This window comes from Ranitomeya imitator, chromosome 5 (assembly GCF_032444005.1).
Source record: "Ranitomeya imitator isolate aRanImi1 chromosome 5, aRanImi1.pri, whole genome shotgun sequence".
Classification (NCBI taxonomy): domain Eukaryota; kingdom Metazoa; phylum Chordata; class Amphibia; order Anura; family Dendrobatidae; genus Ranitomeya; species Ranitomeya imitator.
In genome coordinates this window covers 83,175,797-83,193,762 of record NC_091286.1, presented here as the reverse complement: position 1 = coordinate 83,193,762, position 17,966 = coordinate 83,175,797, and the positions used below count along the sequence as shown (strand labels likewise).

Sequence of the window (17,966 nt, the reverse complement as noted above, 5' to 3'; positions counted from 1 at the left end):
TAACACCTTTTCATGTACAGCACCATGGAATTAATGGTGCTATATAATTAAATTATAATAATTATACTGTTCGAAGGGCTACATGGGAGTGAATTATACTGTTTGGAGGGCTACATATGGGCCAACTGTACTTTTTTGAACAGTATAATGGAGGGTCATTATACTGTTTCGAAGGCTAGTGCGAGTCATCATACAGTATGTAGGCCATCATTCAGTATAGATGGTTGTGTGGGGCTCAACTGATGAAGTGGACTCACTGAGCCCCAGCTATGGGTGGGAACACAGGCACCGAGCTTCATTGCAGCTGGTAGAATGCAAAACAGAGAGCAAGGATGAGACACCCTCGGGTATATTGTTTTTTTTTTTGTGCGGGGGGCAGTTAGGATGTTTGCTATGGGACCCCATGATTTTTATATACGCACCTGGTCAGATGTGTCAATTGTAACTTCTTGCAGTGAAGTCGGATTTCTCACTCCAGTAGGCAGTAGTTGTAAAAATTGAGTAAAAACTGTAGATGGAAATCTTGTCTTTAAAGACATGCCAAATTTATGAAACATCATGCAACACTAAGATCACTTTTGCACGAATAAATACAGCGACATACAAAATGGAGTTAAAAAATTCCCTCATTAACGTTTTACTCCTTTGTGTTTTCTCTATCTAGTAAACCAGAGCCAAGTATACATAAAACTGTAACAGTATCTGAAGAAGAAATAATAAAAGATGGAAAAGAGCTAAAGATAGTAGAGGAGAAACAAACAGAATATGTAGAAACCTGGGAATCTTATGAAAGCAGTGAAGATTCTGATATGGTACAGTCTTTGTTATAAACTTTATTCTTCTGTTTAAAAAAAAACAATGCTAAGAAAGAAAAGATATTACCTGAAATTTTTCTTTCATTGAATCTTTAAGAAGCACTGAATTCACAACCTTGAATAAAGCGCTAACAATTATATAGACACTATATAACCCCATATCATGACAGATACCTATACATAATGAAAAGAGACAAAATACTGCCAGAATTAAAAAAAAATACTATTTTTTTAATAAAACTTTTATTATGTGCTGTCTTTGGACTTGAAAGCAACATTTCCAGTAACTATTTTTTACTTTCCCATTTGGCCTTCAGCTACAAAGAAGGAGTTTACATTGAATATTGACCTGTAATGGCCACAAAAGTCTTTTCTAAGTCACTTCATTGGGGCACACAGGAAACCATGGGTGTATGCTGCTGCCACCATGAATTACCCTTAAAAGAACTTTGTCAGCACAAAATGATTGTTCAAACCACGTACAGTCGCTCGGTGCATCATGGCGGAACCGAACATTTTAGTGCACCTCCCCACCTGCTTGGTTTCAACCTATCTCCACCCTTCTCTGCCTTTATGAAGCCAGAGCTGTCAATCAAAGAAGAGATGGGGGTGGAGAAAAAGGAAAAGCAAGCAGGTGGCAAGGTGCGCTAAAATGTATGCCCACATCATGGAGCACCTTTACTTGGTTTGAACAATCATTCCATGCTGAGTACTGATTGAGACCCCTTAAAGAAAAAGTCAGTTTCTCCCCTGCAGACTACACCCAACTGCAGACAACTAACTAAACCAGTTTTAGCTTAGTGTCCGTAGGAGGCAGGCACAGGTCTGAGATGAAGATCTTTTTCTCCCTTTAGTTTTTTTTTTCTTTTTCTTTATTTCTGGAGCGCCCCCAGACACACGGCCACGCGTTTCGGTAAAGGGCCTCTCTGGCTCAGTTCCGAGGCTGTCACGGTGGCTAGACCCAGTCCGCGACCCTGCTAAGGGGCGTCCAATGAAAGTAGCAAAGCAGTCTGTCAGTGGTTTGTGACGCCACCTGTGGTGTTCGGTCAGGGTGACCGACGCTGCTGTGGGGTCCGCTGGGGTGATGGAATGGCAGCTGGATGGTATACATTCCCACAGGTGAAGTATGTCCCCAGGGCTTCCCAGTACGGTGAATAGTGATGGTGTGAGGTACAGTCAATAATGAAGACACAAGGTTGCAGTCTTTTTACCTCTTTACTGAAGGCTTCAGGATCCGCAATCCAGAGTACGTTTAACAGGGCTATGAGACCGGCCGGTCCGATGGGCACATCCAGAGTTTCCCTCGCAGATGGAAATCGTTGCCTACCAATAGCGCCTGTGTGTTGTAGTCCTATCCTGCTGAGCATCCGGAATAGTCCTCACAACTGCTGTTCTCGTTCGTTCGTTCTCTACAGCTCTCTTTCTCGTTCTTTGGTTCCAGATGTTACTAGTTTCTAACGTCCCCCAGGTGTGTTATGGCTAGGACGCCACCCGTATGACGGGAAGGCTTGGAGGTCTTCCGGGACCCTAGAGATGCCCCTCTCCCAATGTTGCCCCCTATGTCTTCGTAGATGTAGTAAGGTAGACAGCCAACCTATGACTAACTGTCCAGCGGAGTTTGAAGTAAGGCCTGAAGTCAGTTACTCCTACGGTGTTCCGGCCACCGACTACGCGCCTCAGTAAGATGTTGCCTCTCTCTCTCTCGGCACGACTCTTACTGGCTCTCCTTTGTGCTTGATCTCGTTTACACGGTTCCACAATATCCTTCCCTTCGTGTCTCTTTCTTAAGATACCGCCACAGGGTGTGCAGACGCGGTTCTGTAACGTTCTGTTCGCTAGGCTCCTGCCAGGTTCCCAAGCCTGACAGGGACCCCCCTGTGCCTTCTCCCTGCAACACCCCCTGCCACGGGATGTTGCCTGAATCCAACCCAGTCAGCTTCTCACTAACATCCTCCCCAGCCCCTAGTTTTACCAGTGTAAGGAGTGGCCCAATAAATAAAGCCTTTTTCTCCCCCTAGTGGCCGGAGTGTGAAGTGTAATGTGTTCTGGTGATACCTGGTCAGGAGAACTCCTTAGTGCCATCAGACGTACCGCTACTCCCCTTAGCGGCAGAGTGCCATACTGCAACGACCAGGTCTCTGGGGCACTGCATTTCTCTTTTAGGTTTGGAAACAGAGCATAATGGCCTCTCTGTCACACCATATAGAGAAAGGATGGTCTGGATGGCAGGACCCAAAACCCTATCACAGTCCAGTTCAGGTGATCAGGCAGATGGTCCTTGCCCTTGTCTCATGCAGACTCTATATCTCCATAGGGACTCTTTAGGCAGTGGGGTCTCCCTGGATCCATCTCTTTTGGCATGCGGACTCACTCTGGAAGCCAACATGATAGACCTACTCCCAGCCCTTCCTATATCTCTAGAGCAACACCATCTTTACTGTGCAGGCTTGCTGCAGCAGCTCCTGCAGGACAGCCATCCTCAACCCCTCATCATATTCTGCAGCTAGTGCCCTAAGGACCGCATGACTAGACGTGTGAAGTCCTTGGCTAAGTCCGCCTTTGTCAGCAAAGTCGCATGATAGGTCATTGTACCCAGCTTTCACTGCAACTTGCGTTCATTCTCTGTCCTCCATAGTACACGCCTGCGCAAGGTGCAATCTTGCCTTGCGCAGGCGTGTACTATGGAGGACAGAGAATGAACTTCAATCCAATATTGAAGCCAGCATGCAGCCAGCGGGTAAGGAAAGGGTGAATCAAACACACAAAAACCCCGCCTCCATGGCTGAAGATTGTTCCCTCCAAATTCAGGTGACAGTGTCCCTTTAAGGTACCTTCACACATAACGATATCGTTAACGATATCGTTTCTTTGTGTGACGTAGCAACGATATCGTTAAGGAAATCGTTATGTGTGACAGCGACCAACGATCAGGCCCCTGCTGGGAGATCGTTGGTCGCTGAAGAAAGTCCAGAACTTTATTTCGTCGCTGGATCTCCCGTGGACATCGCTGGATCGGCGTGTGTGACACCTATCCAGCGATGTCTTCACTGGTAACCAGGGTAAACATCGGGTAACTAAGCGCAGGGCCGTGCTTCGTAACCCGATGTTTACCCTGGTTACCAGCGTAAACGTAAAAAAACCAAACAGTACATACTTACCTACCGCTGTCTGTCCCCGGCGCTCTGCTTCTCTGCACTCCTCCTGCACTGGCTGTGAGCACAGCGGCCGGAAAGTAGAGCAGTGCCGTCACCGCTCTGCTTTCCGGCCGCTGTGCTCACAGTCCGTGCAGAGGAAAATAGAATTATTCTTACCGTTAATTCGGTTTCTAGGAACCTTCCACGACGGCATATGGAGGTTGTCTCTTTGCCCTAATGGGGAACAGGAAACACAGAGAGGTTTAAAAGGACCTCCCACCTCCCACCTGCCAGTGACTTACAACTGAAACCATAGCACCGGTTTACCTTCTGAATCCCAGAACTAGTCCAGGAATATGTATCGGGTGGGAAATTAGTGCCGTCGTGGAAGGTTCCTAGAAACCGAATTAACGGTAAGAATAATTCTATTTTCTCTAGTCACCTTCCACGACGGCATATGGAGGAATACCAACTAATTTGGCACTAGGGAGGGACAACGGCCTGCAGAACTTTACGGCCGAAGACTAAGTCCTTATTGGACAATACATCTAATCTGTAATGTTTAGAGAAAGTATGAAGTGAAGACCACGTTGCTGCCCTGCAGATCTGCTCTGGGGATGCACCTGCTCTTTCTGCCCAGGAGACTGACGTAGATCTTGTTGAATGGGCCTTGATCCCTACTGGAGGTATTTTGTTTTGAGCAAGGTAGGCTTCCGTTATAGCCTTTTTGATCCATGTAGCAATGGTACTTTTAGCTACTTTTTTACCCTTATTTTGCCCAGAGGGATGGACAAAGAGGTTATGATCGATTCTGAAAGCACGGGTCTGATCTAAGTATTGCAGCACAATACGTCGGACGTCCAGAGTGTTGAATCTTCTTTCTTCCGAATTTGCAGGATTATGGCAAAAGGTTGGTAGAACAATCTCTTGGGAACGATGAAAATCAGAGACTACCTTCGGAAGAAAAGAAGGATCTAGACGAAGTACTATTGAGTCATCTTTCACTAGAAGATATGGCTCTCTTATAGATAAGGCTTGTAGTTCACCCACTCTTCTAGCCGAAGTTATGGCTACCAAAAACACAGTTTTATAGGCAAGATTTTGAAGAGAGCAGGAGGACAAAGGTTCAAAAGGCGGGCCTGTAAGACCTTGAAGCACCACATTAAGATCCCATGGGGGAACTATTATCTGTTTTCTAGGATTCATCCTAGTTGCTGATGTTAAGAATCTTTTGATCCAGCGATGACCTGCTAGATCTTGATCAAAAAAGGAGCTAAGTGCCGAGACCTGGACTTTGAGAGTACTGGGCCTAAGACCCATTTCTAAGCCTTTTTGTAAAAAATCTAAGATGTTAGGTATATTAGGCTTGAGAGGGTCTGGTAAACAAAAAGACGAAAACTTTTTCCATATTTTGTTGTATATGGCGTTGGTTACTGGCTTTCTCGACTTTTGGAGAGTAGCTATGACGGGGTCCGATAGACCTTTTGCTTTCAACACGTGGGCTTCAGTAACCACGCTGCTAAGTTCCATTTCTGAGGGTCTGCGTGGAGAATAGGACCCTGAGAGAGGAGATTGTTCTTTTGAGGTAATATTACCGGTCCATCCACTTGTAGTTGGATGACCAAGTTGAACCAACTTCTCTTGGGCCAAAAAGGAGCTATCAAGATAGTCGGAGTCCCTTCTGATCGTATCTTCCTTAGAACCTTTGCCAGGATTGGGATTGGCGGAAATGCGTAGGCAAGCTGGAAGTGCCAATCTTGGACTAGGGCATCCAGACCTCTGGGATTGCCTCTTGGGTTCAAGGAAAAGAAGGTTTTGACTTTTGCGTTCTGGTAAGAGGCAAAGAGGTCGACCTCTGGAAGACCCCACTTTTGAACTAGCATATTGAACGTCTGAAGATCCAGGCTCCATTCGCCAGGATGAATGTCCTGGCGACTCAGGTAATCTGCTTGAATATTTGCAGTCCCTTTTAGGTGAATTGCCGTCAGGGACAGCAAGTGTTTTTCGGCCCAATAAAAAATTCGAGCGGAGATCTTTTTCAGACTGAGGATTTTTGTACTGCCCTGGTGCTTGATATGAGCCACCGTGGTCATATTGTCTGAATAGATCTGGACATGTTGACCAGAAATCTGACGGCTTGCTGCCAACAGGGCCTCTTCCACAGCTTTGAGTTCTCTGAAATTTGACGATTTGTTGCTGATTGACTGGTTCCAAAGACCTTGGTAAGGAACATGATTTATTATGGCTCCCCAGCCCCTCCTGCTGGCATCTGTCTTGATTGTGACTAGCGGAAGCTGAATCCAACTTACACCTTTCAGGAGGTTTGTGGAATTCATCCACCATGTTAAGGATGCTTTCACTCGACCGGGTGTGTGAATCCTTTTTATTAGAGTGCCAGGACGACCATCCCATCTGTCTAGAATGTGGGTTTGAAGAATTCTCGAGTGAGCTTGAGCCCAAGCCACTGATTGTATGCAGGCTGTCATGGAGCCTAAGAGAGACATTCCCTCCCGAAGAGTAGGAAATTCGTCTCCTTGAATCTTCTGACTTTTGCTACTAATGGTAGCCTGTGATCGTCTGGGAGAAAGGACATCTGTTTTGCTGAGTCCAGAACCACACCCAAGAACTTTCTGGTTTTTGAGGGTTGAAGCTGTGATTTCTTCATATTTGGAATCCAACCCAGAGACTTCAATATCTCCAAAGTGGTTGACACATGGGACATCAGGGTCATCTCGGTGGGGGCTACTATCAGGAGATCGTCCAGGTAGGGCACTATGCAGACACATTGACTCCGGATAAATGACACTGCTTCTGCCATGATTTTGGAGAATACTCTTGGTGCTGAGGAAATGCCGAAGGGAAGGACTCCAAACTGATAGTGCTCCACACGATGACTCCCCTGTATCGCAAACCTGAGGTATTTTCTGTGTCTCGGGTGGATAGGGATGTGAAAATATGCATCCTTTAGGTCGATGGTTGCCATAAAGGAGTGATGTCCTATCAGAGGAATTGCAGATCTTACAGACTCCATCTTGAACTTGCGATATTTCACATGTTGGTTTAGACCCTTTAGGTTTATAATAATTCTTACATCCCCTGAGGGTTTGGGTACTAAGAACAGCCGGGAATAATGTCCTTTTCCCTGTTCCAAAAGTGGAACTGGGGAGATCACATTTGATTTCATAAGATCCCTGAGACCTAGAGTCAATAAACTGTGATCTCTTGAAGTCGGCAGGGTAGTAATTTTTAGACCCTGAGGGGGGGAAGAAATTAACTCTATTAATAGGCCCTCCTTGATGACATTGAGGACCCAGTGGGAACTGGTGATATTTTCCCACTGACTCACATATTTCGAGAGCCTCCCCCCTACCGGGTCGGAGTCATTGCTTGTCCTGTTGGGACTGTTGCTGCTGCTGCTGGGGGACAAAAATATTTTTCCCTCTACCTTTTGCGTAACTCCACCTGCCGGTTTTGCCTTTCCCTCTTTGAGGGGGCTGAGACTGTGGGGCACGAAAAAAACGTTTTCTCGGTTGTTTTTGCTCCGGGAGTGCCTTTTTCTTGTCAGTAGCCTTGTCAAGAATATCGTCTAAGGCCGGACCGAAAACATAATCTCCCTTAAAGGGTATAGCACACAACTTGGCCTTTGAGGTGATATCACCGCTCCATATTTTAAGCCAGAGGGCTCTTCTAGCAGAGTTGGAGAGTACGAGAGATCTGGCAGCCACTCTAACAGATTCTAGAGAAGCGTCAGCCAGAAACCCAGAGGCTCTATGCAGGATGGGAAGTGAATCTAATAACTCACCTCTCGGGGTACCCTGAGATATATGAGACTCTAATTTCTCCAACCAGCAGGAGAGGGCCCTGGCAACACAAGTGGAAGCGACATTGGCCTTAAGGATAGACGTAGAAGTTTCCCAAGATTTCTTTAGGAGACTTTCAATCTTTCTGTCCATAGGATCCTTTAATTGTGAAGAATCCTCAAAAGGGAGTGCTGTTCTTTTGGCGACTCTAGCCACCTGCACATCAACCTTTGGAATGTCCAATTTGATTACTTCACCCTCTAGAGGAAATCTATGCTTCATTTCTGCAGGGGTAGTGAGGCGTTTCTCAGGCTGTTCCCATTCCTGATTAATCATACTAACGATGTTAGCGTGCACCGGGAACCCCACTCTCTTCTCCGATCTGAGTCCACCAAACATCTGATCCTGTACGGACTGTGGTTCATATTCCTCTTCTAGGCCCATAGTATTACGGACAGCAGATACTAAATCCTCAATATAATCTGAGGAAAAGAGGTATTTCCTGACCTCAGCTTTAGGTGATACAGGATCTTCCCAGCCCACAGATGAAGTATGGGAGAGGTCTGAATCAGAGTCCGATTCGACCACCTGAATTTTTCTCTTTTTAGCTGGGGAATGTGGTGGCGGAGGTGGAGGAGTAGTAAAAGCTGCTAACGAAGATTGCACCTCCTGTTTTACTAAGGAGCGAATTTCATCCAGCAGAGATGGTTGCTCAGCTTTTACAATCTTGTCAGTACATGGCTGGCAGAGTCTTTTGTCCCAGTTAAGAGGGAATTTAGTAGAACAGACTGGGCACTTCTTTTTAATAGCGGCTTTAGGGGCAGACTTCTCTCCCTGAAATGACAAGGGAGAGGGGAGTGAGGACATTAAACCCCCTATAGGTACTACCTCCCGGATCCTATCCCTGCAAAACACTTACTGTAGCAGGGGTAGCGCTGGGCTCTGCAGATGCAGGGCACAAGGAACCATCCATACTGGGAAAAATAGTCTTACCTCAGTGGTGGTTCAGCAGGGTTTAAGAACGCTGTCCGCACCTGCCTCCAGCAATCAACAGTTCCCCCTCCCCCTCCGGGATCCATGTGAGGGGACGCCATCAGTCCGACACGCCGGCCGGCGAACCCGGAAGAAGCGGCCTCCAGGAGAACGAAGGACCGGAAGTGACGCGCGAGACCGCCGACGTCACATCCGGAACGCCGAGCCGGCAATGGAGGGGGAGAACGCCGAGCAGCTCATGGAGGAGCCCGGCGAGGGATCCCAGGCCTGCTTTGCCCTCGTGGGGGCGCGGGAAGGCCGGGAGGGGGTCCCTGAGGCACCTGCATAGCAGGACGACGGGAGCAGCAGGGGAGGAGGCGGAGCGCGACCATCAGCTGCCCGGCTATAACAGGCAGAGCCTGCACAAAGGTACCGCAGTCGCCGGCCACAACAGCACCTGGAGACCTCTCCCTGTCCCATGGGGAACAGAAAAGACACTGGCAGGTGGGAGGTCCTTTTAAACCTCTCTGTGTTTCCTGTTCCCCATTAGGGCAAAGAGACAACCTCCATATGCCGTCGTGGAAGGTGACTAGAGAAAGCAGAGAAGCACAGCGCCGGGGACAGACAGCGGTAGGTAAGTATGTACTGTTTGTTTTTTTTTACGTTTACGCTGGTAACCAGGGTAAACATCGGGTTACTAAGCGCGGCCCTGCGCTTAGTAACCCGATGTTTACCCTGGTTACCCGGGGACTTCGGGATCGTTGGTCGCTGGAGAGCTGTCTGTGTGACAGCCCTCCAGCGACCAAACAGCGACGCTGCAGCGATCGGCATCGTTGTCGGTATCGCTGCAGCGTCGCTAAGTGTGACAGTATCCTTAGGATAAAAGCTAAACCAGAATCTCAATTTGCAGACACTGTGTTTTGGGGCACTGCCCCTCGTCAGTGCAAAGTGGAGATCTGGTTTGGCTGAGTGGGAGGCGAAACAATACTTCTTGGATCCCAGTCAGATGCCTCTCACTCAGCCAAACCAGATCTCCACTTTGCACTGACGAGGGGCAGTGCCCCGAAACACAATGTCTGCAAATTGAGATTCTGGTTTGGCTTTTATCCTAAGTCATGTGACAAGACTCGTTAAAGGGTTGACTGACTGTTAGGATTGCTACTTCCAATAGGTGGCACTAGAGTTCTAGTCCTCTTCCTCTCTGAAGAGACAATTTGCTTTTCAAGATTGTGAAAGGCAGGGAATGTGATAAAAGCAAACTTATACAGAAGTCACATGCACATGGTCAGCATAGTCATCAAAAATGGCAGGAGCAGGAGGGGAACAATAACCAAGAGCAGCAACATTATCACTTAACCGCAGAATTGGTAATTATTTTCTGATCGGTGGGGGTAAAATCCCTGGCCACCCCATTGGGGTTCTGAAATGTCTGCACATGCTCTATTCATTCTCTATGGTACTACTGGGGAAATCCAAGCGCTGTATGAGGCTAATTCCAACAGTCCCATAGAGAAAAAATGGAGTTTTGTTGCGCATGTCCAGCAGCTACTCTTCCAACAGGGTGTTCCATACCCTTTTATTGGAATCAGTGTGGGCATCAGCAGTTTGACGGAAACCAATTAGAAAGATATCACCTATATTGTGGATGAGTGATAATTTACAAAGTTGGCAATTACTTTTTAACCAAGTTAATCCCTTAGGCCTCTTTCACACTTCCGTCTTTCTGCTTACGTTGCAATCCGTCGATTTTTTAAAATGCAGGATCCTGCAAAAAAATTTGCAGGATCCTGCATTTTCCCATAGACTTGCATTGACTTATTTATTTTGCTTGCATTGCATTATTTAGATTGTGAGCCCCAATGGGGACAGCAATGATAATGTGTGTAAAGCGCTGCGGAATATGTTAGCGCTATATAAAAATAAAGATTATTATTATTATATAAAAAAATAAAGATTATTATTGCCGACGGATCGTGACGTATGGCCACACGTCCGTCGGGTTTTGGCGGCCCGTCGTCACAGAAAAACGATCAAGGGAACGTTTTTCTGTACGTCGCATCCAGTGTTTCAGACTGTGCATGCCCAGCAGGAAATATCGCTCTCACGAACTTTCCTGCTCGACAACACAGACGAAAGCAAACACTTCCGTCGGTACGTCGCGCCGACGCTTCGTGACGGCCACGTACCGACGGATGTGTGAAAGAAGCCTTAGGCCTCTTTCACACTTCCGTCTTTGAGCTCCCACCACATTTCGTCATTTTTTGAGAATGCAGGATCCTGCAAAATAATTTGCAGGATCCTGCATTTTCTCATAGACTTGTATTAGCGACGGATTGTGACGGATGGCCTCACGATTCATCCGTCTTTCACTGGATCCTACATAAAAAAAAACGGTCCGTCGGGCAGAGAAAACGTTCAGAGGAACGTTTTTTTCTGCACGTCTGAAAATCGGTCAGCATTGCTGCCTGTGAAAAGCAGGAATCCAGCGACGGGTCCCGCCTTTTCAAAGAGAGCATGCGGTGAAGAATTTCCCGTCAGGGAAATTCTCTCTTGCTCCCTCTCTTTCTCTTTTTACTATTGATGCTGCCTATGTAGCATCAATAGTAACAAGATATAATGTTAAAAAAAAATCGCAGTATTCTCACCTATCGGCGTTCCCGCGCAGCGTCACCGATGTTCCCGGCAGCTAGCGTTACTTCCTAGTAATACATTGCGAAATCTCTCGAGAAGTAGCGGTCTCACGAGACCACGACTTCTCGCAAGATTTCGCAATGTATTACTAGAAACGCTAGCTGCCGGGAGCATCGGTGCACGGGAACGTCGAGAGGTGAGAATACTGCAATTTTTTTTATTTTTTTTAACCTGGTTTGTGTTGTGTATGCGTTTTCGCAGCGGTTTTCCGCATACACAACAGGTGCACATAGGCTCGAGGGGTCCGTCAGAAAGACGGGCCCAGTGCACACGTTTTCCACAATCTGCACAGGATCCGTCATTTCAACATCTTGACGGATCCTGTGCAGATTTGGAAGACGGAAGTGTGAAAGAAGCCTTGGTGCAACACTTTCGTTCACTTTCATTTTTTTAATCACATTTTCCAAGAGTCAGAATAGTTTTATCTTTTCATCGAAATTGCTGTATGATGAGTTGCAGTTTTTAATGCAGTAATTTAATTTAGCTGATATCGTGTTTATTAATTTATAGAGGTGAGCAACAAGATCAGTGCAACACTGGTCCAAAGTCCATTTCAATACTTAGGTGGACCAGGGCAGTACGAACCTCATTGCCTGGCGCTCGAATGCTGATAGACATGCCTACTGCCCTGTTCGGCTGCCTCGAGCAGCGAAATGGGCGTCAGATCAGTGTAGCATGAATATTTTTGCTCATCTCTAAAAACTGAAATAAAAAATCCACATAAAGTCCACTGATTGGACAGATAAAACAAATAGGGAACCTGGTGGAAAAATAATACATAAGGCAAATAATATTTAATATTGAAAACACTTTCATATATCATATCATTCTATAGCTAAACAATAGCAGCATCTAAAGGCAAAAAGTGGTCAGTTAGGATGAAGGCATACAGTACCCAACAATTAACTTCTTCCCCCTAAAATAAAATAAAAAATACCCAAAATCAAAACTGTAATGGAACGTCGGCCAGGGCCGTGGGGTACTCGGTAACGGGTCCCCTACTTAAAGGAATGTGTCACGTGGTGACCCGGTCCGTGGCCCTGGGCGCCCATGTTAAGGGGACGGTCTTTAAAGGGGTTTGAATAAAGTTTGTTCGTGACACCACCTGTGGTATTCGGTCAGGGATGATCGATGCTGCTTAAAGGGGTCCACTGGGGTGATGTTATGGCAGCAGGGATGGTATGGCTTCCCACAGGTGAAGCTGGGTCCCCAGGGCTCCCGATGTGGTGGATAAGGATGGTGCAGAAAGAAACAGAGGACACAGGGTTGCAGTTTCTTTACCTCTTTACTGATGCAAGGCAGCCGCAGTCCAGGATACCGGATCACAGGTGTTCTTGTGGTCCGGCCGTTTTGGAAGCGAATCTGGAATCCTCCTAACCAGGTGGGGTTAGAAACCTTCCTTCTAGCGTTGCGTTGTAGTCCCTTGCTGCCTTAGGCCTCACACAAGGTCTTCACGTTCTCTCTGTCACTCTTTAGGTAGCACACCACCCACATGACAGGTAACTCGAGCCTTTTTACAAGGTCTCTCAGATGACGCCGGGCTCTATCTGCTACTGTGTCTTCGGGTGTTAATGGTTGACAGGTGACTTGAAATCTAGCTGTCTGCCGGTTTCTGCTGTGAGACATAATGTACTGCACAACCTTGGTCTTCCGGCTACCGGTATCTGCGCTTCAGCATGGAGGAAGCTCAGTCGCAGCTTCTCTCCAGCTCTCAACTCTTCTGTGATTCTCCTCCTTCACACTCTCTACAGCTTGTTCCATCCTTTTCTCTCTCCTTTCCAGGAGCTGCAACACCTCACGTGGCTGCACGGCCCCTCACTTTCCTCTCTCAGGCTACTCTGCTCTGTCCCTAACAGACTCTTCTGTGACAGACTAACTAACTTTCCCTCCAGTCAAAATATATATAGGGGAGCCACCCACAAACTGGGTCAGAGCTCCCCCTTCTGGCCTGGAGTAAGAACATGTTGCATGTTTGTGATACCTGATAAAAGGAATCCTTCCTCACTTCCAAGCATGATATCACTCTCCCCGAAAGGAAAGCAATGCCACTGTAACAACCGGTTACCTGGGGTGTTACAGTAAGCCTGGAGGAGAGATTTACAAAGGAGAAGAAAAATAGAACAAATATCACAACAAAGTAACTGCACTTAAGCCACAAAAGATCCATCGCTTCCAATGCAGATTTCACCACGGCAAAGTATTGTTATGGCATCCACTGTGCAGGAAAATTTACATGTTTATTTATTCTGGGTTTTTTTTTTTACCAGACAAGGTGACCAAAACCTGCATTTTTAATTTAATTTACTGTGTGGGATAAATAATGTTGTGATTGAACTTAAAGGGAATCTATTATGTTGAAAAAATGCTATTACCCAGCAGACATGGGGTTAACCTGCAGGTTCATAGTTTTCTAAAGTGGCTTCAGTCACTACTCAGTACATAGTGAGCGGCGGTTGTAACTGCATCACGGCACTGACTGACAGCCGGCCCTGTACTGATGAACTGCTGAGCTGGCTGTCAGTCCGTGTTGGGGTGCGGTTATAGCGGCTGCTCACTATGTACTGAGCAGTTACTGAAGCCGCACCTCTTTCACTGAAAGATCAATGCTGCTGGAAGGAATAAAGCTAAATTCCTCCAGGCAGTGGGGCTTTCAGCGCAGCGGCTGCACGGCTTCAGAATTCTACTAACAGATTAACCTCATATCTGCAGGTTAATGTGTTTTTTTTCACATGACAGGTTCCCTTTCATTTATATAATTGTAATACTTAAAAAAAAGTTTCATTACTTTTTATAAATGTTTTTAGTCCCCATAGGGGACACCAACTAGCAATCACTTGATTGTCCATATAGCAATCTCTTATGAACATTTGTCTGGTAGGATTTCATAGGTATAAAAAATTGTAGTTACTTACCGATAACGGTATTTCTCTGATCCCATGATGGCACCACGGAGAGAGGGGTCCGCCCCCAGGGACAGGAAACCTACAGGTGAAAAAGGGCGTACCTCTCTCCCACATCAGTTGGTTTACAGAGCCTTATACAGAACTTCAGCTGCAACTCAATATTTGCACAAATTAAACTTAACCAATTTAACTTAACAGAGGCACCGTGACTAAAGCTAACGACTAATACATTATAATGTGCACACCTTTGTGTGAAAAGGGAGGGAATATACAAGTGCCATCATGGGATCAGAGAAATACCGTTATCTGTAAGTAACTACGATTTTCTCTTTCCCCCATGATGGCACCATGGAGAGATTTGCATAGATTGTAACTCTTAGGGAGGGACCACTGCCTCTAGAACCCTTCAGGTACGTGCTGTAGGTTCCCCGTCAGGGACAGGAAACCAATTGATGTGGGAGAGAGGTACACCCTTTTTCACCTGTAGGTTTCCTGTCCCTGGGGGCGGACCCCTCTCTCCGTGGTGCCATCATGGGGGAAAGAGAAAATGGCAGACATGGCCTTTCATTGTAGTGCACAGCCATCAAGCTAATCTCCTCAGATACATTGCTCTATTAGCCCCCCTAAGTCTAGAGGTACCTTCACACATAACGATATCGTTAACGATATCGTTGCAACGTCACGCTTTTTTGTGACGTAGCAACGATCTCGCTAACGATCTCCTTATGTGTGACAGCGACCAACGATCAGGCCCCTGCTGGGAGATCGTTGGTCGTGGGGAATGATCAGGACCTTTTTTTGGTCGCTGATCACCCGCTGTCATCGCTGGATCGGCGTGTTTTTTTTTTTTTTTTTTTTTTTAACTTTTACAATGGTAACCAGGGTAAATATCGGGTTACTAAGCGCGGCCCTGCACTTAGTAACCCGATGTTTACCCTGGTTACCCGGGGACTTCGGCATCGTTGAAGACAGTTTCAACGATGCCGAAGTCTTTCTCCGGATCGTTGGTCGCTGGAGAGCGCTGTCTGTGTGACAGCTCCCCAGCGACCACACAACGACTTACCAACGATCACGGCCAGGTCGTATCGCTGGTCGTGATCGTTGGTAAGTCGTTTAGTGCAACGGTACCTTAACTGCCTAGATGCCGCAATCACTTTTGATTGAATCATCTAAAGCAGTGGTCCCCAACTCCAGGCATCGAGGGCCGCCAACAGTGCAGGTTTTCAGATTTCCTTAGTATTGCACAGGGGTTGGAATCATCACCTGTGCAGATGATCACATTACCACCGATGCAATACTAAAGAAATCCTGAAAACCTGCACTGTTGGCGGCCCTCGAGGCCTGGAGTTGGGGACCCCTGATCTAAAAGGTAAAAGTGTTGCAATCAAATGTTGTTCTAATCTCAGGTGTCAATTTCTGTCTCATTTGTTTTTAAGGTCATGGAAAGTGAACAGTTTTTATTGTGCTTTATGTTTTTACCTTTTGTTTATTTCCTTTATGAATATTTCTGCTCCCACATTCTTTGTTCATTCACCCCCGAGCCGTGAAGATTTTTTACTAATAAAGGTACCTGTTAAGAAGATCGGTGAGTGCTGCCGTTTTCTATTCCATTCATCTATGATATCTGTTTTCTTGGCCGAAGCACCTGAGATCTGGGAGCCAGCTGGGGCTAATCAGCCTAGACAGGAGGCAGTCAGCTGCAGCGGTGGTGCGGTCAGCTGTGTTTTTCACTGTGTATTTTTATGAATATTTATTTACAGCTATGTTTGATAGTGGTCAAATTTCATGTGGTGGTAATAAGTCTACAGTAGAAGGACTTCTAGGTTTCCATAGATTACTTATATATAAGGTGATGACGCTGTCTTTTGGTATAAGAATGCATGTTCACAAATCTGTTTTTATGTTTATGTTCCCCTCTTAAAGGAGTCTACTAAAAATGATGAAATACAGCAACAAATCTCAGAATTTCCTGAAACTATCAGCATTGAAGAAAGTGAAAGACCACAGAGTGATGGCGATGAGATAAAGACATGTGGCGGTGTTACGTTTTTAAAGGAAGAATAAACAATATTGTTTATTTCTTAAAAGAACTGTTGTCAGGGTCGCATAGCTTCTTTCATCAGCCAAATGTGAAAGTTGCATTATATTCTGCCACTTATTAGGAGATAATAATCTAATATATAAAGCTGAATGTGTGTGTGTATGTGTGTATGTCCGGGATTGGCATCTGCACCGTCGCAGCTACAGCCACAAAATTTTGCACAGTCACACATCTGGACCCCGAGAGCGTCATAGGCTATGTTGTGAGGCGAAATTTTAACCCCGCGCGTTCCAATTCACCAAACAATTTGGCCCCCATCTACATAATGGGGAAAAAGTGAAAGGAAAAGTGTTGGAGGCAAATCGACAGCTGCCAGACGTGAACAATGGGGACTTAGAGAATGAGAGCGATGGCGCCAAAGAGTATATACCGTACAGTTGCCCCGACATGGGATACTCACCACACACGGGGATATGAACACATACACAAAATGCGCCACACACTACCACGTGCTTGAACACATATACCACCCTCAGCACACATTTCACCACACATACACCAACCTCGTCACATAAAAGTCGAAACACAAGTCGCCACTCAAAACTCACCACGCACAAAATTCGCCACATGCAAAACTCGCCACACGTGCAAAACTCACCTCATGGAGAACTCGCCACACGCAAAACTTGCACACGCGGAAAAATTGCCACATGCACAAAAGTTGCAACACATGCAAAAGTTGCCTCACACAAAACTTGCACATACTCAAAACATACCACAAATAAAACTCGCCACGCGCAAAACTTGCTGCACACAACTTGCTACACTAACCTGTCACATGCAACTCGACACACAAAAAGTTGCTACACGCATGTCGCCACACAAAACTCATCTCACAAACTTGACACATGAAACTCACCCTAAAACACACAAGTCTGGTATTATCCTTCAAAAATAAAAATCTGATTAATAAGCAGACAAACTACAAGAGCAACAAATGTACCATATAGGAAATACGGCAGCTGTCAGTCGCATGACCTATTATGTGTATTTGTGAGCTAATATATACTGCCAGGGGGAGGACTTCCTGTTGGCTGGGGATTTATCAGACTGCCAATAGCAACCAATCACAGCTCAGCTTCTATTTTGCTACAGTTAACTAATCTGAGCTCTGATTGGTTAATATAGGCAACAAAGGACATTCTCAGTATAACAAAGCTTGTGTGAGGTAATAGCATGTCAGTTAGGGTGTGTTGGTGGAAAGGCTGATGTCAACCACATTAGGAGAAGATGTTTTCATTCCAACAATTCCTCTCATTCCATCTGATTTGCCTTTTAATTTTAAATGCCTCCAGTTTACTGTTCGACTGGCATTTGCTATGTCCATAACAAGGCTCAGACACAGTCCTTGAAAGTAGTTGGAATCGATTTACAATCTCCATGCTTTTCTCATGGTCAACTTTATGTGGTCTGTTCAAGAGTTGGAACAGCCAAAAATCTGTTCGTCTTTGCACCTGAAGATAAAACTAAGAATGTCGTTTATCAAAAGGCTCTCGAAAAGTAGTAGAAGATTACTTCACATTTCTTGGCTAATTTACCGTATTTTCTGG

General features: G+C 45.9%; 1 protein-coding gene across 2 annotated transcripts in view; it reads left to right on the top strand.

Moving 5' to 3' along the window:
* Positions 1 to 16,405, top strand: part of LOC138681406 (protocadherin Fat 4-like) — a 286,716-nt gene extending 270,311 nt beyond the window's left edge. For both annotated transcript variants that reach the window (XM_069768890.1, XM_069768889.1), the window contains 2 exons: positions 665 to 812; positions 16,239 to 16,405. In XM_069768890.1, the coding sequence (XP_069624991.1) occupies positions 665 to 812; positions 16,239 to 16,379 (289 nt within the window). In that variant the 3' untranslated portion in view covers positions 16,380 to 16,405. The remainder of the gene's footprint in view (positions 1 to 664; positions 813 to 16,238) is intronic.
* Positions 16,406 to 17,966: the final 1,561 nt, after the last annotated feature.